General features: G+C 48.6%; 1 protein-coding gene across 2 annotated transcripts in view; it reads left to right on the top strand.

Moving 5' to 3' along the window:
- The window catches only part of LOC118473610 (NPC intracellular cholesterol transporter 1-like), a 40,528-nt gene extending 29,407 nt beyond the window's left edge, over nt 1-11,121 (top strand). For both annotated transcript variants that reach the window (XM_035963522.1, XM_035963523.1), the window contains 8 exons: nt 4,503-4,596; nt 7,550-7,586; nt 7,682-7,739; nt 8,922-9,032; nt 9,485-9,552; nt 10,249-10,315; nt 10,403-10,471; nt 10,553-11,121. In XM_035963522.1, coding sequence (XP_035819415.1) covers nt 4,503-4,596; nt 7,550-7,586; nt 7,682-7,739; nt 8,922-9,032; nt 9,485-9,552; nt 10,249-10,315; nt 10,403-10,471; nt 10,553-10,642 — 594 coding nt within the window. In that variant the 3' untranslated portion in view covers nt 10,643-11,121. The remainder of the gene's footprint in view (nt 1-4,502; nt 4,597-7,549; nt 7,587-7,681; nt 7,740-8,921; nt 9,033-9,484; nt 9,553-10,248; nt 10,316-10,402; nt 10,472-10,552) is intronic.
- Nucleotides 11,122-27,025: the final 15,904 nt, after the last annotated feature.

Genomic DNA, 27,025 nt, shown 5'->3' on the forward strand with positions numbered 1-27,025 from the left:
GTGTTAGAGTTATTTGTGGCCTTGTACTGTAATGGGGTGTTTCCTGTGGAATGGGCTTAGGCCCAACAACTATATTATAAACATATCTCTCCCTACCCTAGTTAGGGTTAGGGTTTCTAGCCCACTAACATAAAGTCTAGAGCCCCCTTGAGCTGGATGGTCTTGGCATTTTGGATCTTGAACGCATGAGTTGGGCTTTGCAGATCAGATGGCTTTGGTTGAGTAAGATTGAAGCTTCTAAGGAGTGGTCTGGACTTGAAATTCTGCCACATAAAAACGCTATAGCTATCTTTTCCATGGCTGTTACAACTTCTGTGGGAAATGGTCAACACATCTTATCCTGGACCGATAGATGGTTTATGGAAGGTAGTCTTGCTGACATTGCTCCGACGATATCTGAGATAGTTCCTTCCAGGCTAAAGAAGATGCAAACAGTTGATCAAGGTTTGGTCGATCGTAGTTGGACTAATGATATCCAAGGGAACCTGTCATTGGTTGGCTACTATGAATTATTTCAACTCTGTGGTGGCTTACATGAAGCTAAGCTCTCCACTCAAGAAGACCGACACTTTTGGATATTCTCAAGTAATGGAAAATACACCTCTAAGTTGGCTTTTTGATGTTCTTGTAAGGTTCTATTAGCTTTGAACACTAGAGACAGATCTGGAAATCTTGGGCTCCTCCTAAGTGCAAATTTTTGGTTGGCTTCTCGAAATCGGTGGCAAAAAGGGGCCTTCCTCATCTGGAGCATTGTGTGCTCTATGATCAGGAGGAAGATGTGCAAAACAATTCTTACTAGTTGTGTCTTCACCAGAGAATTCTAGTTCAGAGTTTTCTCCAACCTTGGGCTAGCTTCTAGAGCACCTAATCAGTCGACCTACAGCTTCGTCGATTGGTGGAAGCGCTCAACTAAGCGTTTGACAAAGCCGATTAGAAAAGGGGTCAACACACTAGTAATTTTAGGGCCATGGTGCTACGAAGCATAGAAATGCAATTGTATTTGATGAGGCTAGGCCTTGTGTGCAAGTTGCTCTTAGGTGCTTTGAGGAGGAACGCCATCTCTAATGTTTCACAGGCTGCAAGCCCTTGGTCATGGGCCTGGTGTAAGCTAGGTCTACATATCTGGTCGATATGGGCCATGTCTTCTATTAAGAACCTAATGTGGGCACCTGGTACTACCACGACTTCACCCTCCGCGCTGACACACTAGGCCCGCCCACCACACCGCGCAAAAAAATAGTGCAGAGCGTGCACTCGAACCCACACCCCCCCTACTCCAGAAATTTGGGGTTAACCACCAAACCACATTGAACTTAGTGTTTGAGTGAACTTTATCAAAACAGGAGATGCAAATACGACTTTCTTTCATGCGCAAGCCAGGTTCAGGAAAAAGAAGAACTTTATTCATACACTGATGGTTGACGAGAACATTGTTTCTTCTCAAGAGGCTAAACAGCAGGTTATGTTTTAGTTTTATAAGGATCTGATTGGTAAAGTGTTTGAGCGAAATTTTAGTCTTAACCTTGCTAATTTTCACAAAGGCAATTTGGAGCTCTCGCATTTTGATAATCCCATATCTTTGGAGGAAATTAATTGTGCTATTTTAAGTCTTCCTAATGATAAAGCCCCTGGACCTGACGGTTTCACAGGGCGCTTTTATAAATGCTGTTGGGATATAATCAAATGGGACCTACTGGCTGCAATCTTAATTCTCCAACAAGGATCCCCTGGAAGGCCTAGCATATATTACTCTCATTCCAAAACATGTTGAGGCTATTCTTCCGGGAGATTTTAGACCAATCAGCCTAGTTCACAGCTTTGCTAAACTTATCACTAAAATCCTGGCTAACAGATTAGCTCCTAAACTGGATAAAATGGTTAGCACAAATCAAAGTGCCTTCATTCGGGGTAGATGTATTCATGATAACTTTATTATGGTCAGTCAAACTGTCAAGATGCTGCACCATAAGAAAATCCCTGCTATTTTCTTGAAGCTAGACATTAAAAAGGCCTTTGACTCAGTGCATTGGGCATTTCTTCTGGAAATTCTTCGACATTTGGGTTTTGGACAGGTTTGGTGCGATCTGATTTTGAACTTACTATGGACTTCTTCCACTCAAGTTCTTGTTAATGGAGTGCCTGGACAGCCTATAAAACTCAAGCGTGGGTTGAGACAAGGCGATCCTCTGTCTCCCTTTTTATTCATCTTAGTCATGGATGTTCTTAATAGTCTATTCATCAGGGCAGATGAGTGTGGATTATTACATCCCCTTGCTGGCAGAAGCATTAGCCAAAGGGTTTCAATGTTCGCAGATGATGTTGCTGTTTTTGTAAAACCAGTTTCTCGGGACTTAGTGGTGGTCAGAGAAATTTTGAGGTGTTTTGGTGTTGCCACAGGTCTTCAAACTAACTTGCAAAAAAGTTTCTCCTACCCAGTTCAGTGCAATTCTGAGAGAACTGTGTTGGCTGTTCAGACCTTGGGGTGTGCCTAAAAAAACTTTCCCACAACCTATCTTGGTCTCCCTCTGAGCAGCAAAAAACTTAGTGCTAAAGACCTCGCTCACTGGATAGAGAAAATTGCTGCCATGCTTCCAGGATGGAAGGCTGAACTTTTAAATCTTGCGGGGAGAATCACTCTTATCAAATCTGTACTCTCTACCATCCCAGTTTACTTATTTACTGCTCTTAATGCTCCTAAATGGGTTATAAAAGCCATTGATAAAATTCAACGGAACTTCTTATGGAAAGGAAGAAAGGAGGCTAGAGGAGGTAACTGCCTTGTATCTTAGGATAAAATCACTCGGCCTCTTGATTTGGGGGGGTCTTGGAATTCCTAATCTCCAAAAGATGAACTGGGCCCTACAATTGCGATGGCTTTGGCTACAAAAAACTGCTCCTTCTAAGCCTTGGGGTGGCCTGGATCTTAAAATATCATCCCAGGCCCGTGCTTTATTTCAGGTTGCAGTGTCTACCACTATTGGTAATGGTATTTCAACTTTCTTTTGCAAAGATAAGTGGATTCATGGGTATTCTATTATGGATATAGCTCCCCTTATTGCTGCTGCAGTTCCGAAGAAATTTAAAGATGTAAGGACTGTGCAGCAGGCCCTTACCTCTCACTTCTAGGTTCATGATATCCAGAGGAATCTCTCTCTGGCTGAGATTGAACAATATTTACAATTATGGGAGGTAATTGATTCTTTTCAGCTTCAAAATTCAAATGATCAACATGTGTGGATTTTTTAGCAGCAATGGACTGTATACCTCCAAATCTGCCTATAGAGCTTTTTTCATTGGAGCGGAATCCTTTGAGCCCTGAAAAAGAATTTGGAAGAGCTGGGCAGCCCCTAAGTATAAGGTTTTTGTTTGGCTGGCCATAAACAATAAATGTTGGACAGCTGACAGACTCAAAAAAAGAGGGCTTGATCATCCTGAAAATTGTGTTTTATGTGACCAAGAGGACGAAACTGTGTAGCATATTTTATCTAATTGCGTCTTCACAAGGCAGTTTTGGCATAGTATCTTTACTCCAATTGATCTCTCTTCTGTGGGTCCTAAAAGAAGAGATTTAGACTTTGCTGAATGGTGGAGAAAGACTTCATCTAGGATTCCTAAGAGCAAAAGAAAGGGGTTTAATAGTATGGTAATCCTTGGGGCTTGGAGTATTTGGAAGCAGCGAAACAGGTGTGTTTTTGATGGTGCTCGACCCTGCCTTTCTACCTTAGAAGACGGATTTAAGGACGAGATGAGATTATGGGTTGCTGCTGGAGCCAGGAACCTGCGCTCTCTTTTCAACCCTGGATAAAGTAAAGTCTTGAAGCCTATTGAAAGACTGGGGTGTTAGTGTGTTGTATGTGTCTGTGTTGTGTGTGATTTTGTGGATGTGAGTGTGTGTTTTTGTTTTGTGTGTGTTCTGTTTGTCCCGGACCTCAGGCCTTTTTTACTCTATTTTAATTCAATGATACGCAGCCCTCCTGCGTATTCGAAAAAAAGATACCCCCTTCGTCCCAGTGTATAAGGTGTAATCACCTCTGGTTCAAAGATCAAGAAATATATTTAATTTTCTCTATACCACTGCATCGATATACGTATGCATAGGGAGAACACGCCTTATATTGTGGGGATAAGAACAAAAAGTGGTAACCGTAGCAAAGCACGGGCAACTGACTAGTATATTCTATAAGTATGAGCTAAAAGAGATGTAAGTTTGTCCCCTATTTTATCTCGGGTAGGGGATGTAGATTGTATCGGACTTTTTCTCTCTTCTTAATATAATGATACACAACTCCTTTGCATATTAAAAAAAGATAATGAATTTATTTGAACTTGTAGTTGTTAATATTGTTTTTCTAAATTCTTGGTCACTGTTAGAGAAGTTGTAATTAGGGCAAAGCTAAAGTGATCTGTAATTTGGAACTGGGGGAGTATTTCACAAGGGTTGCTTCTGAGAATTTTTTAAGTTGTGCTTTCTAACAACCCTCTGGTATATCTTATTCACGCAGATGAAAATTTTCCCATATTCCGTGTTCTATATATTTTTTGAGCAATACCTGAGCGTGTGGAAGACAGCTATCATGAACATATGTGTTTGCCTTGGTAAGTAACTAAATCCGCTATTTGTTAATTTATTTAGTTTTGTCTTATGACATAGGAGTATTTGTTACACAGTTATCCTGATTCATGAATTTTCACCCAGTATAACTATTGATATAAAAGAGAGCTAATATATTCAATTAGTATCCTAATATAAATACACAGCATAGATCGTTCCTGCTAGACTGTCATATGATTGTTTACTCGAATTAGTTTATCAGATTGCACAGAAGGGTTGTTGAGTGCCAGTTGATAGAACTGGTTTTATGATCCATTGCACTGGTATTGGTAGAGTACTAGAGTGAGCTTCCATTGAATTGATTGCTACTTGTTAGTCGTTCAGACAGTATTTATGAAACTTCCTGTTATGTTTCTTGAAGAAACTAGTGAGTTCCTTACCCAGCTTTGGCGGACCTGGAGAGAGAGGTCCCAGTCAGGTTATGAACAGTTGCACAATGTTCTGGCCGAAGCTGTCCCATCCAGCTAGGCTTCTAGCTGAATCTTTCTTACAGTGTTACTTTTGAACAAATGAATGCTATATATTTTCTTCAGTTCTTCACTAAACAACAAGTTTCCACTCCATTTATAGCCTAGATGAAAACGAAAGTAATACATCAACACTACAAAAAAGGGGTAAATATTTTATTCCACATGGTTTTTTGCTCCACATATTTTCTTAATTTTGAATTACCTGCTAGACATAATCATATAATGAAGTGGTAAGAAATTTATTGCGTTTTGAAAGCAGCAATGCTTGTTGGATTGATTGGGTTGGAACCATGTACATGTAATATGTATAGGGAGGAATTCATCTGTTTGTAGAAACAGAACCAGATATGATTACCTCCCTAATCCTAATCCTAATCCAATCACAGCTAAGGCTGGCCGGCTAGATATGGTCATATATGTTGAAGAGTGAACTGTTTTATGTATTGCATAGAGGAGGACTACAATATATAGAGACACAGGAAACCCTAACCCTAATGGGCCGGCAGCCTAACAGTGGTGCCGACCCACATACACTCACACACACAGTCTAACATCCCCCCGCAGTCGCAACGGGGGCACCACACACGATGAGACTGGAGTAGATGCCGAAGGTAGGAGCCGACGGGTTGAAATCCCCCCGCAGTCGCAGCGTCGTGATGGTGCGAAAGTTGAGGCTGGAGTAGAGACTAGAGACCGTTGTGTGCTGCAAGAAGACGATAGCCCCTAGATGCCGAGGTAGCCGAAGTCGAGGTGGTCGCTGTCGGGAGACACCTAGCAGAAGCCTGATCTTCGGGAGGGGTCGACGTTCGAGCGTCAACGATCGGCGGGGCGACGCAACAAAAGAGCACCAGCAGGCCAAGGACCTTTTTGCTTCGTCGGTCGTCCGGTCGTCGAGGATCCCCGCCAGGGAGGCCGGCGGCAGCGCACGCGTCTGCGCCGGTCAGGGTGTCCGCACCCGCGGTAGAATAGAAAGGGAACGACGGATCCGGCCGGGAAGGCCACGGCAGCGACGGATCTAGCCGGGAAGACGCGATCCGGCCAAAGGGACGGCGGATCGAGCCGGGATGGTCGCAGCAACGGGGATCCGACCGGGAAGGCCGCGGCAGCGACGGATCCAACGAAGGCGATGAAGGGGTGGGCGGCGGGGCGGGTCCAGCCGGGCAGGGGCTTGCGTCGGACCTGGCAAGGGGTGTTGACTGCACTGTGACGGGAGAAGTTCGAAGGGTGGCGCTACTTGGTGCTGCTGGTCGAGGTGATCGACACTAGGGAGAGAACGTCGGCGCGCGCTCGCATGCTCGCGGATCTAGCGACGCAGACACAGGGGCGCGCAGATCCGGTGGCGCGGCTTGGGAGGCCGGGGAAGGGGGGGTGCCCACGGCCAGTGAGGCGGCATGCGTGCAGCCAGGGAAGGGGAGGGGCTGGCCGGCATGAGGGGAGGGGCGGCCACGACGCCGGGCTGCAGGGAAGGGGCGGCCGCGGGGAGGTCCAGCGGCTGGGAGATAGGAGGGGGCGCTGGATGGAGGAGGAAGGAGGTCCCTGCGTCCATGGAGTTGGGAGGTCGCCGGACCTGGGCGCTCCCTGGCCAAGGGCTGGGAAGAGCAGGGGGAAGGCCGACGTTGAGGGAGGAGCTCGCAGGGGAGACGCCATGGACGGAGAACAGGAGCTCGGCTTAGGGCCTAGCGTGGTCGAGCAGAGCCGGAGGAAGCTGGGCGCCATGGGAGCTCCAAACCTTGGGGGAAGATGGAGATGGGAGGTCGCGGCAGGCGAGCGTGCACCCAGCCCGCGCGTGCGCCCTCCGGAATCTGGCCCGCCGCCGGCGCCGCTGCGCTCAGTCGCCGCGTCTCCAAGCGGGCTCGGGCGCAGCCATGGCGCAGGCCCTGGCGCAGACCCGTGGCCTCCGGCCAGGCGCGGCCCAGCGCGAGTGCGGCCTGGGGAAGGGGAGCCGCCGGCGGGAGGGGAGAGGCGGGCGCTGCGCGCAGGGGCGGCGGCGCGTAGGAAGGCCGCGGACGCCGAGCGCGAACGGCCGCCGTCAGGGGAGGCAGCAGGCGCGGGTGGGTAGGTGCCGCCCCGGGAGGGAGGAGCCTCTCGGGGACGGCGGCGGGGAAGCCTGTGGGGTGGGAGGCGTCCGCTGGAAAACCCTAAACCTAATCCTCTGATACCATGTTGAAGAGTGAACTGTTTTATGTATTGCATAGAGGGGGACTACAATATATAGAGACACAGGAAACCCTAACCCTAATGGGCCGGCAGCCCAACAGTGGTGCCGGCCCACATACACTCACACACACAGTCTAACATCCCCCCGCAGTTGCAATGGGGGCACCACACACGATGAGATTGGAGTAGGTACCGAAGGTAGGAGCCGACGGGTTGAAAATATCGACACACGGCCCAGGTCCAGGCCCAATAATATGCACGCCTATAATACATTTAATCTGATCATGATCATTGTGCAAAAAAATTGCAGGTACCATTTTTGTTGTTTGCTTCATAGTTACCAGCAGGTCAGCTGAGTCCATTCATAATCCTAGTGCCAGCTATTTCCAATTTGTACTCTATTTATTATATCCTTACATTCATTATCTTCTCTTGGTTTCAGTTTATGGGCTTCAGCAATAATTTTAACTGTGCTAGCAATGATAGTCTTGGATATGATGGTATGTTTGATGTTCTTTTAAGAATGCATACTCTTGGAGTTTGAATACATTTGAGAACTGTGTAGCTTAATTATTTACTCCTAGTGAGTTTATAATGTACATACCAGATTTGAAGTATGCTATTAAACAAACCTCCTAAATTATAGGACTCACCCATTGGTGAAGCCTGTGGATGTGTTACCTAGCTATGCTACAACTTGTAATAATCATGCTGAAATATATTTTTTTATCTCGAATACGCAAGCGAGATGTATATCATTGTATTAAGAAGAGAAGAGAGTCCGAAACAGACTTCACCCTCTACCCGGACCCAGTAGAGGGTTGCCAAAACAAAACAAGCCCTATAGCTGACCTCTGTCCTAGACCCTGAACTTGACCTAGAGCTTGTTGGTTATCAACTCCTGCAAGATACCAAAAACAACCTTTATGAGAAGCGGAGAGCCGACTACATACAAGGACACTTCCTATCAAAAACTATAGCATTCCTATGTTTCCAAAGCATCCAAGCACCCAATATTATCACCGAATTGACAATTTTCTGTCACTGAAATATAAAAATGCAACCTTTATGATTGAATCTAGAAAAGTGTCCCTTTTCATCACCTGCCATTACTGGCATGTACTGCGCTCCTAGGTATTTTTGTATATAATTATCCCTCCGTCCCAATTTATAATTTGTTTGACTTTTTTGTGCCAAGTTTGACCGTCTCATCTTATTCAATTTTTTTTGAAAAAACAGAAAATTTAAAGACATACTTAAAGTATATTATATGCTAAACAATATCACAGTATTGTTTTCCTAGATGGATTCTTTCCTAGGGGCTTTCCTGGCAGTGTGGGGTTTTTTTGTTTTCCTAGATGGATTCCTTCTTATATGCGTGTTTCTGGCCCCCGTGAGGGGTCTTTTGCATTGGGCCTTCCTTTAGACTCTGGTTTCTTTTTCTTCTTAATATAATGAGGTATAAGATGAGCCTGTCAAACTTAGGATAAAAAAGTCAAACAAAATATAAGTTGGAACGGAGGAAGTATATATATAACCTTTATAACCTTAGTTTATATGATGATAGGGAACTACAGTACAATTTTACGCCCCTAGTAATGATATTCATTCCATCTCTTGCAATGCTAAATTACCGTTTACTCTAATTTTTATTTTCCTTTTTGTCCTGAAATTGTTGGCAGGGGGTGATGGCCATCCTTGGTATTCAGCTCAATGCAATTTCTGTTGTAAACCTTGTTATGTCGATAGGAATTGCTGTCGAGTTCTGTGTTCATATCACGCATGCCTTTATGGTAGGTTCATTGTACATTTGGAAATATCAGTCCCAATTCTTTGATTTTTGCTGAGTTATGTGATCATTGGAAAGTTCTAACCCTAACATCTTCGTACTGCATTTGAAGAATCTAAAAGGTTTGGCATGAAGATGCCACACTTTTCAGTCCATTTCCTCTGTACTTTGTTTCACATAATTTCACTTGTCATGAAACCTGTCGAGCAGTATTTGCATTTTAATTAAATATATTTTGTGACTTTGTGTACAGTCTGCATAAGTTCCCATAGCAAGGAACAGGATAATTCTAATGCTACACAATCCATTCAAACAGAACTGCATAGCTGCTTGGTTCTGATACAATTACAAATGTACTTCTAAACAAAATATATTTACCTTAAGTGTCTGTGGGTTGTTCTTTTCCACAGCACACACACCATGACTTAACACTTAGTTTCTCTTATTGTTTTATAGATTGGCACTGGGGACAAAGAAACTCGTGCAAGGCAGGCTCTATCCACGATGGGTGCGTCTGTATTCAGGTTAGAGATTGCATTCTCCTAAGGAAATAAGAAACAGGAAGAAGATTAAGCTTTAATCGGTGGAATACTTTAAGGTCCCGTTTGTTTTCTTTCATTTTGAGGAACTGAAATCTTACTAATGGAATAGGCTATTTTTTTTAGAATGTGACATTCCACCACTTTCCAAAGTTATCATATAAGCCTATCTCAAATTTATGGGGCGAGAGATGGAAATTGATTCTATAGATTTACATGCTATTTTTCCGATGTACAACTTATAACACACTCTTCTAATTGCTTTGCTATAATATAAATATAGTATATAACTATCTCTCTCATATGATTTAGGATAATATACAAATATATTACATATATAAATATATGAGCTTAATTAGTTTTGTCTAAATTATAATTATTAAAATGGAATTCAATTCCAACAAAACAAACGGGGCCTAATTGATTTTACAACTTATCCTTGGTTGATTGAATTTTCATGTGCATGGGCAATTGTTTTGTACAACAACCCTTAGATGTTAAAAGTTGACTGTTTTGTGCAAGAATCTTAATCTTACAAAAGACTTAAAAACTGTCATCAACTGGGGCTTGCTATATATGCACTTGAGTATAACACTAGGTATATATCTGTGCGTTGCTACGGAATGAATATGATAAAATACATTTATTATCATAGTCTGACACACTTTTTGGCTTTTTCAGTGGAATCACCTTGACCAAACTTGTGGGAGTTATTGTCCTACGTTTTGCGAAATCTGAAGTTTTCGTGGTACCTACTTCTGAATCCACATTGAGCCTAAACTTCCAGCTACATATTAGCTTGAATTGCATATTTATCATATCCATATGACTACAGGTTTATTACTTCCAAATGTATTTGGCACTTGTCATCATTGGATTCCTGCATGGGCTTATCTTCCTACCGGTTAGGATTTAGATAATTCGTCTGGCATATCTTAATTGTTTCTGCAGAATCCCGTAAAAGAACTTCACCGAAATCTTTCAGGTCCTTTTGAGTTTATGTGGCCCTCCTACAAAATGGGCGAAGCCAAAAGAACAAAGTCAGCCACCTTCAGCTTCAAGTGAGCGGACTTGACAGGATTTTATTTGAGTTGGACGGTTACATACTAAAAAATCGAAATAGGCTAGTTTGGTCGGTGTGCGTCCATGTGCTGTCCCAGTGGAGCAGCAGCAGTGAGGCGTACAGCATTTGCTGAAGGTGAAAGCAGTCTTACAGATCTGTAGAAAATGTTGTGCATATCCATGTTAGCAGCCGAACTAGGTTATTTGGTGTTACAGTGCTACACATGGCGGGGAAGGAAACTAAGAGGCGAATTGGGGCTCGGTGTTAACTAGTTGACTGCAGTCCGCTGGTTGTTTAATTTGTGTCACCCAAGCCGAGAGTCGAGACTCGAATAGTTTTGTACTGCTGTTGTTTTGGTATTTGCTGTGGGCATTGAGCTTGTGTCTAAGTTCCATATGCTTGCGAGGCTTGTTTTTATGAGAACATATCTGGTGTATATGGGAGTTTGGTGTACATATTAAATCAATGTCATTTATTAGATCTAACATCTCTAGTTACTTGTTATATTTTATAAATAACATCTTTCACCACTACATTTACCACTTGAGATGATGTTCTTTGCAAAATATGACCTTCCACTACTAAAACCAGAGAATTTGGTTGGCTTTGTTAATTTTTATCGGCTTTAGGACAACAAATGCAAATTAACTAGTTTTATTGACGGCTGCTTAGCCGATAAAAATTAAGCCTAACTTTCATTGGCCATGACAATAGATGATGGTAGTTCATCGGCTTTTTACTAACTTTCATCGGTTACTGATATTGGATGATAGAAGCCAATGAAATATATCACTGGCCTGCACCCACCCTTAATGGAGGGATATCTACCAATGGTAAAAGCATCCTTAGCAGATTTAACATTATCTACTTCATTTTTGCAAGTTTTAAGTTAGGCATTTAAATGAGCAATTTCATCATTTAATTTTGCAATGGTAGAAGCATGATTACTACAAGTATTAAAATCATGGTCTTTACATTTTGCACAAATTGAAACATGCTCAATAGGACTTGCAACATTTAATTTCTCTATTCTAGCATTTAGATAATCATTTAAACTCTTAAGGCTAGTAATAGAGGAGCGATAAGAAAATAATTCAAAAACAAGCATTTCATTATTCTTTATTTCTAAAGCAAGAGACTTTTCTAATTTTACTACTTTATCATGTTCCTCATAAAGTACATCCTCTTGTTTTTCTAGCAATCTATCCTTTTCATTAAGAGTATCAATTAATTCATTAATTTTATCTATCTTTGATCGATCTAAGCTCTTAAAGAGATTGCTATAATCTACATCATCACATTCCTCATCAGTAGAAGAAGTATACTTAGGAATATCATGAGTATGTACCTTCTTTTTCTTTGCCATGAGGCAAGTGTGATGTTCGTTGGGGAAGAGGGAGCACTTATCAAAGGCGGAGGCAGCAAGTCCTTTGTCGTCAGAGTCGGATGAAGAGCAGTCCGAGTCACATTCCTTGCCAATGTGCCTCACCCTTTATCTTCCTGTAAAACTTCTTCTCTTTCTTCCCTTTCTTTTCTGGTACCTGGCCATTTTCATTATCGGGACATTGAGTAATAAAATGACCGGTCTTACCATACTTGAAGCACAAACGCTTTCCTCTTGATTTGCTTTTGTTGGGGTAATCCTTGCGTCCCTTCAATGCGGTCTTGAAGCGCTTTATCACAAGCATCATTTCTTCTTTATTAAGCCCGGCAGCCTCCACTTGTGCTACCTTGTTTGGTATCGTCTTCGTGCTAGTTGTTGCCTTGAGTGCAACGGGTTGCGGCTTATAAAGAGGAAGAGGTATGTTGGCGATGTCGTGACGTACCTTGCTTCTTTAACCATCATGCACCCGCTTACAATTTTGCCAAGAATTTCTTCGGGTGACATCTTGGTGTACCTGGGGTTTTCACGAATAAAGTTAACAAGATGAGGATCAATTACAGTGAATGACCTTAACATGAGGCACACGATGTCGTGATCCATCCATCTTGTGCTTCCATAGCTTCGTATTTTATTCACCAGGGTCTTGAGTTTGTTCTGTGTTTCTGTTGGCTCCTCTCCCCTCTTCATGGCGAATCTCCCTAGCTCGCCTTCCATCAATTCCATCTTGGTGATCATTGTAGCATCACTTCCCTCATGGGAGATCTTGAGGGTGTCCCATATTTGCTTGGTGTTATCCAAACCACTAACCTTGTTGTATTCTTCCATGCATAGAGATGCTAACAAAACAGTAGTAGCTTGGGCATTTTTATGGATTTGCTCATTAATGAATATGGCATTGTCATTACTATCAAAATGCATTCCATTTTCTACCACTTCCCAAATGAATTGTATGACTCCAAAATGAATAATCTTCCCCATCAAAGTGAGAGGCCTTGCCAAGTGGAATAGACAGTAAATGAGCATTGGAATTATATGGGATGCAAGAATAATCAAAATAATAATTTTGATTAACCGTCTTTTTCCTTGTAAAGGTATCATCGTCATCGTCGTCCTTTGGTAAAGAAGAGGAGGCGTCGCTGTCGTAGTAGATGATCTTCTTAATACGCCTCTTCTTCTTCCCTTTCTTTCTCTTGTTTGAGCCTGAGTTGGTGGGCTTGTCACCTTTTGACTCGTCAATGTTGAGGGTCTCCTTCTCCTTATCGTTGATCACAATCCTCTTGCCCTTAGGATCCATCTCTTCGGGTGATTAGCCCCTTGATGAAGAGAACGGCTCTGATACCAATTGAGAGCACCTAGAGGGGGGGTGAATAGGTGATCCTACAAAAATCAACTCTAAACAAGACAAAGTTGATTTATGATGAGTGTTAGTGAAAACTAAAACCCAAGTTGTTATGAGTAGAGGTGGAGAGGAGAAGAGAACTCTTCACTTGATTGTTCCTTAGATACAATGTAAGTGAAATATGAGAGCTCTTGGAAGACAACAATTACAATAAAGAAAATACACAAGAGACATGGCGATTTTATCCCATGGTTCGGCCAATGTCTACTCTACGTTGTGGTGACCTCCTTCAGTCAAGGGTTGCACTCAACCCCTCTCAAGTGATCCAAATATCAAACTTGAGTACCAGGTTGTTCTTCCTTATATCAAATCACTTTGTGAGGAATCTCCACAAGTTGGAGTCTATCACACCTTACACGAATGATCTCAATCAAAGCACAAGAGTAAGGAGGGAGTAGAAACACACACAAGAATACAAGAGCAGCAACACCACACACACACACACAATTGACTCAACAAATTCCTCCTGAAGAAGGGATACATAAATAACCTAGATTTTCCTTACGTATTCATTAAAAATCATAGAAGGATTTTTATATCATTTTTGGTATACATTGATGGCCTTAATATCATAAAATACATAGAGGATATTGAGAAGGCTAGGGTCTACCTCAATACAGAGTTCGAAATAAAAGACTTGGGAAAAATAAGTTTTGCTTGGGTCTATAGATCGAGAATTTCTCTAAAGGAATATTTGTACACCAATCGCCCTATAGTAAGAAGGTCCTTGAGAGCTTCAATATGACCAAATGTCACTCTTTAAAGTCATTGACGGCGATAAGATACCTTGAAAGGGATATTTGTCCCATTTAGACCAAGGAGTAATGGGACTTGAAGTTCCTTACCTTACGGCCATTGGAGCACTGGTGTATCTTGCGAATTGCACTAGGCCTGATATTACATTTGCAGTGAGTTTGCTAGCTAGACATAATGTGAACCAAACTAGAAGACATTAGACATTCATTAAGGCTTTATTAAGATACCTTAAAGATGCTCAAGATCTTAGATAGATTTCTAGAAGAATCAGAACCAAATTTTGGTGGTCTATATAGATGTTGAATATATGTCAGATCCCTATAATGCTAGATCCTAGACTAGATTTGTGTTTCTCTGTAATGGTATTGCTATATCCTAGAGATCAAGCAAACATACACTAGTAGCTATGTCTACTAACCACTCAAAGATAATTGCATTTGTCGGGGACCGTAATTAGGGGTACCCCCGAGGCTTCTAATCTCAGCTGGTAACCCCCATCAGCACAAAGCTGCAAAGGCCTGATGGGTGCAATTCCGGTTAAGGCTCCGTCCACTCAAGGGACACAATCTCGTCTCACCCGAGCCCAGCCTCGAGCAGGAACGGTAGACCAAGGCAGATTCGCGCCTCGCCCGAGGGTCTCCTCAAGCAACGGACGCACCTTCGACTCGCCCGAGGCCAGTTCGGGCAGGCTTCGCGGAGAAGCAACCTTGGCCAGATCGCCTCGCCAGCCGATCGGATCGCAGGAGCATTTAATGCAAGGATCGCCTGACACCTTATCCTGACGCGTGCTCTCCAGTCGACAAGGCCGAAGTGACCGCAGTCACTTCGCCCCTCCACTGACTGACCTGACAGGAAAACAGCGCCGCCTGCGCTGCTCCGACTGTTGTGCCACCCACCAGGGTGAGGCTGACAAGCAGCCAAGTCCAGCCTCGGGTGCCATAGGAATCTCCGCCTCGCCCGACCCCAGGGTTCGGACTCAACCTCGACCTCGGACGACGGTCTCCGCCTCGCTCGACCCCAAGGCTCGGGCTCAACCTCGACTCGGAAGACGGTCTCCGCCTCGCCCGACCCCAGGGCTCGGACTCAACCTCGACCTCGGACGACGGTCTCCGCCTCGCCCGACCCCAGGGCTCGGACTCAACCTCGACCTCAGACGACGGTCTCCGCCTCGCCCGACCCTCGGGCTCGGGCTCAACCTCGACCTCCGGACGACGGTCTCCGCCTCGCCCGGCCCCCAGGCTCGGACTCAACCTCGACCTCGGAGGAGCCACCACCTTGCTCCGGCCGACCACGCCACAAGGGGGGGCCATCATTACCCTACCCCTAGCTAGCCCAGGCTATGGGGAACAAGACCAGCGTCCCATCTGGCTCGCCCCGGTAAAACAAGTAATGATGGCACCCCGCGTGCTCCATGACAACGGCGGTTCTCAGCCCCTTACGGAAGCAAGGAGACGTCAGCAAGGATCCGACAGCCCCGACAGCTGTGCTTCTACAGGGCTCAAGCGCTCCTCCGATGGCCACGACGCCACATGAACAGGGCTCCAACACCTCTCCGACAGCCACGTCGGCATGTACATAGGGCTCTGGCTCCTCTCCGCTAGACACGTTAGCACACTGCTACACCCCCCGTTGTACACCTGGACCCTCTCCTTACGTCTATAAAAGGAAGGTTTAGGGCCCTCGTACGAAAAGGTGGCCGCGTGGAAGAACGGGCTGACGCGCAGTCTCACGCCCTCTCTCTCTCTCCCTCACGAACGCTTGTAACCCCCTACTGCAAGCGCATCCGCCCTGGGCGCAGGACAACACGAGGCCGTGGTTTCCCCTCGCCGGTTTTCCCCCCTTGTGTCTCCGTCTCGCGCCGACCCATCTGGGCTGAGACACGCAGCGACAATTTACTCGTCGGTCCAGGGACCCCCCAGGGTCGAAACGCCGACAGTTGGCGCGCCAGGTAGGGGCCTGCTGCGTGTTGACGAACAGCTTCCCGTCAAGCTCCAGATGGGGAGTCTCCAGCAACCTCTCCAACCCGGCACGAAGCTCTATTTCGGGAGTCTCGAGTTCATGTCCCTCGACGGCAGCTACGACATGATACTCCTTCCTCCGTCGCGCGACAACGACAATAGCGGCCGTCAGCCCGCCCGCCGGCGGCGGAATCGACGACGTCTTCCTCGCGTGGCGGAAGAACAGCATCCGAGTCTGTCCCGTCACCTTCCTCGTCGACGAGGAAGGAGGCGGAGCAATCATGGCCAAGCAGGAGGCGGCGCCTCGTCGGCTGTCAAGCGAGTCGACGACGCCAGCGCCCCAGTGGGGGACACGTCGGGCGTTGACCTCGCGTCTGAGACGAAGATGAGCGTCGTTTCCCCACAACACGCCAACCCCAAGCAGACGAACAACGCCAGCACGCTCGCGGAGGACTTACTGGGCGTTAGCCTCGTACCTGAGATAACGGTGCAGTCCGCCCCCGACGCGACTTCGTCACCGTCCGTCGATCAAGAGGTACCATCTGTTTCCCATCCTGTGCCTTTTAGATTCAGCTTCGACCCACCAAGCGATCCCACTTTGGTGGACACTTTCATAAAGGCGTATCCGAACCTTCCGGGGTACCATATGTGGTCAACCTAGGACAGATTGACGACCGTCTCGACCTACGGGCCCCCGGGTTCCGAGGAAGACGACGAGCCCGACTCTGGTTGGGATTTCTCCGGGCTCGATAACCCCAGTGCCATGCAGGACTTCATGACCGCATGCGACTGCTGCCTCTCCGATTGTCCCGATGGTAGCCACAGCCTCGGCGACGAGGACTGTGGCCCAAGTCGCGAATGTTTCCACGTCGATCTAGAGGGTCTCGACGAAGGCAACCACCTTGGTATGCTAGAGGACGGTGATCCCTCTAGGCCTGCGCCTCGCGTTGACATCCTTCGGAAGCTAGTTGTGGTCCTAGTCCCTGCGGGGGGTCAGGACACACAGCTCGAGCAAATCCGCGAGATGCAGGCCAGGCTCGACGAGGAAGCAGGACAACTTGTGCAGCTCCGGCAGAACATCGGGCAGGAGCGGGCAGGCCGAGCACCAGCCGGAGAAGCGCGTCATCTAGCCCAGGACGTCCAATGCCGCATCGCCGACGATGCCAGGGCAAGGCTGCCCCCGGCTTCCAGTGGGGTCGGTCAGAACCTGGCTGCGGTGGCAATACTACTCCGAGCAATGCCGGAACCATCCACCACCGAGGGACGGTGTATCCAGGGAGAACTCAAGAATCTCCTGGAGGATGTCGCGGTCCGACGGGCTGAAAGCTCTGCCTCCCAAAGGCAAGGATACCCCCCGGAGCATCGCGCTGCGACTTCCCGATTCATGCGGGAAGCCTCGGTCCACACCGGGCGCACGCGGGACACAGCGCCTGCGGCCCCGGGCCGCCTCAGCAAGGAGCACCATCGTCGCGACCGTCGAGCCCACCTCGATGAGAGGGTGCGCCGAGGCTACCACCCCAGGCGTGGGGGACGCTACGACAGCGAGGAGGATCAGAGCCCTTCGCCCGAATGTAGCATCCCAAAAATTCAAATTCTGAAATATTCTCAAACTTGCTCTAAATTCAAAATGAATTTCAAATTTTGTTTCAAGATGTTTGTTTGCAAGTTGATATCAGCAAGTAAATTATAGTGGTCTATATTCTCTCTAAAATCCTCCTCAAAATATCTTACAAATATTTTCCCTAGTGATCCCCTTCAAGTTCTTTCTAGAAATATTGCCTAGATATTCCACCGATATATCTCCAAGTATTTTCCTCCTGAGAAATACCTTCAGAATCATTTTCAAGTCCCTACAAATATTTTCTTCATAACTTTCCTCATGCCCATACGTATACGTATGCCTCCGGTGTCATACGTTGAGCTCTACAAGCTAATTACACTCATATAAGACAAATCCATGCTAATCTCCCACTAATCCTCTCATCCTCCCACTAATCCTCTCATCCCTCCCCCTAATCCCCCCACCATGGCTATAAATAGAGGGGCAAGGGCCTCCTCTCATCCCACCCCAAGCCATTTCATGGCAACTCTCTCCCCCCCCACACACCCACTCCATGTCCCACACAAGCACACACTAGCACAAGGATCGTTCGATCGTTCTTCGATCATTCGTCCCCCTGTTCTTAGTTTGTTCGTTCGTTCGTCCGATCGTTCGATCGTTCGTCCGATCGTTCATGGTTCGTTCGTCCGTTCGTCAGATCGTTCGATCGTTCGTTCGTCCAAATAATCTTTTTCCTGCTGTTATGCTGCCGAAATTCCGATCGTTCGTTCGTCCGATCGTTCATGGTTCGTTCGTCCGTTCGTCCAGTCGTTCGATCGTTCGTCCGTTCGTTCGTCCAAATAATCTTTTTCCTGCCGTTATGCTGCCAAAATTCCGATCGTCCGTTCATTCGATCATTCGATCGTTCATCGTTCGTTCATAGTTCCTATTCATCGTTCATCGTTCGTTCATCGTCACTATTTACCATCACTATTTACCGTCACTATTTACCGTTACTTTTTACCGTTTACCGTTACTTTTTACCGTTACTTTTTAACGTTACTTTTTACCGTTACTATTTACCGATACTTTTTACCGTTACTTTTTACCGTTACTATTTACCGTTACTTTTTATCGTTACTTTTTACCGTTACTATTTACCGTTACTATTCACCGTTACTATTCATCGATCATCCGATTACCCCAAATTTCAACTACTCATCCATCATGTTGTCCAGTCCACCTAAGACCAGCCAGACCCATATTCCAGTTATACAAACTCCGGTGACTGTGATTTTCATTCCAGTAGGGAACTTCCAATCTGGTCACCCATCCTAGGTTTCTCCAAGTTGAGCACGCTTAACTTGAGATTCCTTCGAACCAGGCTTCCAAACTCAGATTCCAATAATTCTCGTTTCTAAATTCTTATCAAACTATTCCCTATCCAACCATGCCATCCCTTAAGCATGGTTCATGTTCCAGAAAAATCCCAAAATACTCTCGTCCCATATTCTGCCTATAACTCTCCTATTCATATTAAGTCAGACGATTCATTCGTCACTATTCTCACCAACAGTGAACTTCGCTGTGCTACACCACATACACCCAGCTATAAATACACCCAGCTACCCTCTCCCTCTCCACACACACACGCAACACCCTCAACCAAGGCAAACACCCCACTCACTCAGTTACTCCGCTCTGCCAGCTACACGCATAGTATCGCTTCGTCTCCAGTCCACCCTCCTGGTATGCACCTTCGCTCCACCACCAGCAGTATCTCAACACCACATGACACAGATTCTACTCAAGACTCTACCCATCCATATATCACTATTCTGACCACTATACTAAATATTTGTTGGTATACTTGTTGGTTTGTATGTTTGCTTGTTCATGTTGCATAGTTATCGGAGCGTTCGTACCGTCTCGTGGAGGCCAGATCTACAAGTCTACGCCAGGAGCCAGAAGCCAGTTCCGCGAGCTCTCTTTCCCCTTCGCCTGATAAGCACGGCAAGCTCAATGGATCCCTTTGATGCATAAGTTACCTATGATTTTTCAACCACAACCCTCAGCCTATTCTTTTATGCATGATATGATTTTGAGACAAGTTGTTATGGCCACCCAGCCGCTTGCCGCAATCAATCCCTGATATATTTGTTACAAATGATTTGAGGAAAGGTGTGAGTTTTCAAAAGAAAATGCTTTTCAAAATGTGTATGATGAAGGGTTTTCACCCTTATCACCTTGTGAGTGGGATAATCAGGGACTCCCTGGTTTAGGGGAGGGCCTAAGGTGATGGCTCAGCTGGTTTAGGCGTGAGCAGAAGGATTGTCCCCTCATATAAGGACCGGTTTGTCATCTTTCACTACCTGTACTCATGATAAGTACAACCACTCGAGACTGTGTGAGCAGTCACTCAATCTGAACTCGTACGGTCCAACCCTAGGGTTATGAAGGCTGGGGAGCACCGGAAGGATAAGGAGGGGGAATGTTTTGTCCGGTTTGGACATGGCGGTGGCCTGACTCCTTCCGGTATAACCGTTAAGGTTAGGACGTGCGAGCAAAGAAAGAGATTCGGCATTCGGGTCTCACGACGGTGAGATCGTAGAAACCGGACTAGTGGGTAAAGTGTACACCTCTGCGCAGAGTTTGAAAACCTATTCGAATAGTCCGTGTCCACAGGAATGGACGAGTCTGGTATGGTATGGCAATTAATGTTTTGTTTTCAAAAAAGGGTGCTTTTGAGAAAAGTGGTTTTTAAAAGGTCCGGCGGTTGAGCCGTGAGCTATGGTGGACGGGAAGTCCAGTAGCTGTTTTTGAAAAGGAAAACCAGTGGGAAACCGCTGAGATACCTGGATGGTTTAGTCCAGGGGATTTTGTTCTAATACTGAAAAACTTCCTGCTCCTTTTGGAGAGGATGCGCTTTGCAAAATACAAAATGTTTTACAAAACAACCCTGCATAAAATATTGTTGTTTCTGCAAAATATCCTGAGCTCCAGATATTCCATGCATTATATCTGATTTCCCCATTCCGCGGGTGAAGGTGGGCTGCTGAGTACGTTTGTACTCACCCTTGCTTATTTGTTGTTTTTCAGAAAAAGGAGATCGGGTAAGAGTTACGACTGTTCCCAACCTTGCCTGTGGCTATTGGACCGCTGATTTGCTTCGCTGCGTATATCGGGCTACTTCAGCCCCACTCTGATGATATGTCCCGAGTTGTGGACCAACTCTTAAAGTTGTTCGCCACCTTTATAGGTTTGTCGTTTAAGCAGATCTGTAATCATCTGATGTATAAATGTGTTTACTAGCCTCCTGGGACTAGTAATTGTATCACATTTGAGTCCCAGAGGATTGGGGACGCTTCACCGAACCACCCGGTCCGCAAGCTTTCAGCCGGGCCATACGACGGGCGCCGTTCCCGACCCGTTTCCGGGCCCCAACTACCATCACCAAGTACTCGGGGGAGACGAGGTCGGAACTGTGGCTCGCGGACTACAGGCTGGCCTGCTAGCTGGGTGGAACGGACGATGATAACCTCATCATCCGCAACCTCCCCCTGTTCCTCTCCGACGCCGCCCGAGCCTGGCTGGAGCATCTGCCTCCTGCGCAGATCTCCAACTGGGACGACCTGGTCAAATCCTTCGCCGGCAACTTCCAGGGCACATACGTGCGCCCTGGGAACTCCTGGGATCTCCGAAGCTGTCGCCAGTAGCCGGGGGAATCCCTGCGGGATTACATCCGGCGATTCTCGAAGCAGCGCACCGAGCGACCCAACATCACCGACTCCGATGTCATCGGCGCGTTCCTCGCCGGCACCACTTGCCGCGACCTGGTGAGCAAGCTGGGTCGCAAGACTCCCACCAGGGCGAGCGAGCTGATGGACATCGCCACCAAGTTTGCCTCTGGCCAGGAGGCGGTCGAGGCCATCTTCCGAAAGGACAAGCAGCCTCCGGGGCGCCAGCCGGATGACGTCCTCGAGGCGTCCGCTCAGCGCGGCGCGAGGAAGAAGGGCAAGAAGAAGTCGCAAGCAAAACGCGACGCCGCCGACGCAGACCTTGTCGCCGCCGCCGAGCACAAGAACCCTCGGAAGCCTCCCGGAGGCGCCAACTTGTTCGACAAGATGCTCAAGGAGTCGTGCCCCTATCATCAGGGTCCCATCAAGCACACCCTTGAGGAGTGTGTCATGCTTCGGCGCTACTTCCACAAGGCCGGGCCACCGGCGGAAGGTGGCAGAGCCCCCGACAACGACAAGAAGGAAGCCCACAAGGCAGAGGAGTTCCCCGAGGTCCATGACTGCTTCATGATCTACGGTGGGCGGGTGGCGAACGCCTCGGCTCGGCACCACAAGCAAGAGCGCCGGGAGGTCTGCTCGGTAAAGGTGGCGGCGCCAGTCTATCTAGACTAGTCCGACAAGCCCATCACCTTCGACCAAGACGACCACCCCGACCGCGTGCCGAGCCCGGGGAAGTACCCGCTCGTTGTTGATCCCATCATCGGCAACGTCAGGCTTACCAAGGTCCTCATGGACGGAGGCAGCAACCTCAACATCATCTACGCCGACACCCTCGAGCTCCTGCAGATCGATCTGTCCTCGATCCAGGCCGGCACGGCGCCCTTTCACGGGATCATTCCCGGGAAACACGTCCAGCCCCTTAGACAACTCGATCTGCCCGTCTGCTTCGGGACTCCCTCCAACTTCCGAAAGGAAACCCTCACGTTCGAGGTGGTCGGGTTCCGAGGAACCTACCACACGGTGTTGGGGAGACCATGCTACGCCAAGTTCATGGTCGTCCCCAACTACACCTACCTCAAGCTCAAGATGTCGGGCCCCAACGGGGTCATCACCGTCGGCCCCATGTACCGACACGCGTACGAATGCGACATGGAGTGCGTGGAGTACGCCGAGGCCCTCGCCGAATCCGAGGCCCTCATCGCCGACATGGAAAACCTCTCCAAGGAGGTGCCAGATGCGAAGTGCCACGCCGGCAACTTTGAACCAGCAGAGGCGGTTAAATCCGTCCCTCTCAACCCCAGCAACGACACCTCCAAGCAGATCCGAATCGGCTCCGAGCTCGACCCCAAATAGGAAGCAGTGCTCATCGACTTTCTCCGCGTGAACGCCGAGGTTTTTGCGTGGAGTCCCTCGGACATGCCTGGCATACCGACGGAAGTCGCCGAGCACTCACTGGATATCCGAGCTAGAGCCCGACCCATGAAATAGCCTCTCCGCCGATTCGACAAAGAAAAGCGCAGAGCCATAGGCGAGGAGATCCACAAGCTAATGGATGCAGGGTTCATCAAAGAGGTATTCCATTCCAAATGGCTAGCCAACCCTGTGCTTGTGAAAAAGAAAGGTGGGAAATGGCGGATGTGTGTAGACTACACTGGTCTAAACAAAGCATGTCCGAAGGTTCCCTACCCTCTGCCTCGCATCGATCAAATTGTGGATTCCACTGCTGGGTGCGAAACCCTGTCGTTCCTCGATGCCTACTCAGGGTATCACCAAATCAGGATGAAAGAGTTCGACCAACTCGCGACTTCTTTCATCACACCTTTTGGCATGTACTGCTACATTACTATGCCATTCGGTTTGAGGAATGCGGGTGCGACATACCAAAGGTGCATGAACCATGTGTTCGGGGAGCACATTGGTCGAACGGTCGAGGCCTATGTCGATGACATCGTAGTCAAGACGAGGAAAGCCTCCGACCTCCTCTCTGACCTTGAAACGACATTCAAGTGTCTCAAAGCGAAAGGCGTAAAACTCAATCCCGAGAAGTGTGTCTTCGGAGTGCCCCGAGGCATGCTCCTGGGGTTCATCGTCTCCGAGCGGGGCATCGAGGCCAACCCGGAGAAAATCGCGGCCATCACCAACACGAGGCCTATCAAGGACTTGAAAGGAGTACAGAGGGTCATGGGATGCCTTGCGGCTCTGAGCCGCTTCATCTCGCGCCTCGGCAAAAGAGGCCTGCCCCTGTATCGCCTCTTAAGGAAGACCGAGCGTTTCACTTGGACCCCCGAGGCCGAGGAAGCCCTCGGGAACTTGAAGGCGCTCCTTACAAGCGCGCCCATCCTGGTGCCCCCCGCTGCCGAAGAAGCCCTCTTGATCTACGTCGCCGCTACCACTCAGGTGGTCAGCGCCGCGATCATGGTCGAGAGACGAGAAGAAGGGCACGCATTGCCTGTCCAGAGGCCGGTATACTTCATTAGTGAGGTATTGTCCGAGACCAAAATCCGCTACCCGCAAATTCAGAAGCTGCTGTACGCGGTAATTCTGACACGACGAAAGTTGCGTCACTACTTCGAGTCTCATCCGGTGACTGTGGTGTCATCCTTCCCCCTGGGGGAGATCATCCAGTGCCGAGAGGCCTCGGGTAGGATTGCAAAGTGGGCGGTGGAGATCATGGGCGAGACAATCTCGTTCGCCCCTCGGAAGGCCATCAAGTCCCAAGTCTTGGCGGACTTTGTGGCTGAATGGGTCGACACCCAGCTTCCAACAGCTCCGATCCAACCGGACCTCTGGACCATGTTTTTCGACGGGTCGCTGATGAAAACAGGAGCGGGCGCGGGCCTGCTCTTCATCTCACCCCTCGGGAAGCACCTCCGCTACGTGTTGCGCCTCCATTTCCCGGCGTCCAACAATGTGGCCGAGTATGAGGCTCTGGTTAACGGGTTGCGCATCGCCATCGAGCTAGGGGTCCGGCGCCTCGACGCTCGCGGCGACTCGCAGCTTGTCATCGACCAAGTCATGAAGAACTCCCACTGCCGCGACCCGAAGATGGAAGCCTACTGCGACGAGGTTCGACACCTGGAGGACAAGTTCTACGGGCTCGAGCTCAACCACGTCGTCCGACGATACAACGAGACTGCAGACGAGCTGGCTAAGATAGCCATGGGGCGGACAACGGTTCCTCCGGACGTCTTCTCCCGAGACCTACATCAACCCTCCATCAAGACCGACGACACGCCTGAGCCCGAGAAGGCCTCAGCTCTGCCCGAGGCGCCCTCGGCCCAGCCCGAGGCATCCTCAGCCCCGCCCGAGGCATCCTCGGCCCCGCCCGAGGCACCCTCGGCCCCCGAGGGTGATGCACTGCGCATCGAGGAAGAGCGGAATGGGGCCACGCCTAATCGAAACTGGCAGACCCCATACCTGCGATGTCTCCACCGAGGAGAGCTACCCATCGACAGAGCCAAAGCTCGGCGACTGGCGCGGCACGCCAAGTCGTTCATCTTGCTGGGTGACGAAATGGAGCTCTACCACCGTAGCCCCTCAGGCATCCTCCAACGATGCATATCCATCGCCGAAGGTCAGGAGTTATTGCAAGAAATACACTCGGGGGCTCGCGGTCACCACGCAGCACCTCAGGCCCTCATGGGAAACACCTTCCGACAGGGTTTCTACTGGCCAACCGCGGTGGCCGACGCCACTAGGATTGTACACACCTGCCAAGGGTGTCAATTCTACGCAAAGCAGACCCACCTGCCTGCTCAGGCTCTGCAAACAATACCCATCATCTGGCCGTTTGCTGTGTGGGGTCTGGACCTCGTCAGTCCCTTGCAGAAGGCACCCGGGGGATTCACTCACCTGCTGGTCGCCATCGACAAATTCTCCAAGTGGATTGAGGTCCGACCCCTAAACAGCATCAGGTCCGAACAGGCGATGGCGTTCTTCACCAACATCATCCATCGCTTCGGGGTCCCGAACTCCATCATCACCGACAACGGCACCCAGTTCACTGGCAGAAAGTTCCTGGACTTCTGTGAGGTCCACCACATCCGGGTGGACTGGGCCGTCGTAGCTCACCCCATGACGAATGGGCAGGTAGAGCGTGCCAACGGCATGATTCTACAGGGGCTCAAGCCGAGGATCTACAACGACCTCAACAAGTTCGACAGGCGGTGGATGAAGGAACTCCCCTCGGTGGTCTGGAGTCTGAGGACGACGCCAAGCCGAGCCACGGGCTTCACGCCGTTTTTTCTAGTCTATGGGGCCGAGGCTATCCTGCCCATTCGTCACTTGACCAGACAAACCGAGGACGAGGGCATACGACGCCCGAAGCAACCAGACAAACCGAGATGACTCACTTGACCAGCTGAAAGAGGCTCGGGACATGGCCCTACTACACTCGGCGCGGTATCAGCAGTCCCTGCGACGCTACCACGCCCGAGGGGTTCGGTCATGAGACCTCTAGGTTGGCGACTTGGTGCTTCAGCTACGACAAGACGCCCGAGGGTGCCACAAGCTCACGCCTCCCTGGGAAGGGCCGTTCATCATCGCCAAGATTCTGAAGCCCGGAACATACAAGCTGGCCAACAGTCAAGGCGAGGTCTACAGCAACGCTTGGAACATCCGACAGCTATGTCGCTTCTACCCTTAAGATGTTTTCAAGTCGTTCATGTACCTCGTTTACATACACAAGCAGAGTCTAACCTTCAAGGAAGGGTCAGCCTTGCCCCGGCAAAGCCCGACCCTCCCTCGGGGGCTAGAAGGGGGGAACCCCCTCTGCGTCAAAATTTTCCTCGGAAAAAGCATTTCTGCGAGAACATCTTTCGTGCTTTTCGACTACTTCGATAGTGGAATCCTGAAAACGACGGGGTACACGTAAGCAAGCAAGGCCGACCGAGCCGAGGGACTCCTACGCCTCTGGGATACGGATACCTCACTCATCACCTTCTGCGATAAGTAACTCACGCTCGGATAAGGGATTCCGCTGTCCGAACAAGTCTTAACGCTCGAAAACTTTTTCGGCCGAAACGATTTTTCGTGCCATCTCGACTATATCGATAACAGAATCCTGCGGACGAGTAAGAGTACACGTAAGTAGGCAAGGCCGACCGAGCCGAGGGACTCCTACGCCTCCGGGATATGGATACCTCACTCATCACCTTCTGCGATAAGTAACTCACGCTCGGATGAACGATTCTGTTACCGACGAACAAGTCCTGATACTCGAAACAAGGGGAAAAGAAACGCAGCTTTACAACACAACGACGGTATGTTTTGGCCTCGGCGGCCACAAAAAACATACGCACACTACAGACAAACTGTCCCTGCAGGTTCAGACGTCAGTAGGGGGAGCAGCAACACCCTCGGCATCGACTCAACCTTCGGCGGAATCCGACCCGGCCTCGAACAGCAACATGGTCAGAGGATCTCCAACTCGAAGGAAGATGTCAGCACCACGCCTGGACCATCATCGCCAGGGTCTCCTCCAGGAACCCGGCCCAAGAAGACGGCCGGACCGGCCGCTCCGTAGCCTCAGCCAGCTGTCCCCTGAGGACACCAGCCCGACTCATGGCCTCGGCAGCCCGACTCCAGGGTTGGTCCCGCCAGTGGACAACCTGGCCAGGTCC

The sequence above is a fragment of the Zea mays genome, chromosome 10 (assembly GCF_902167145.1).
Source record: "Zea mays cultivar B73 chromosome 10, Zm-B73-REFERENCE-NAM-5.0, whole genome shotgun sequence".
Classification (NCBI taxonomy): Eukaryota; Viridiplantae; Streptophyta; class Magnoliopsida; order Poales; family Poaceae; genus Zea; species Zea mays.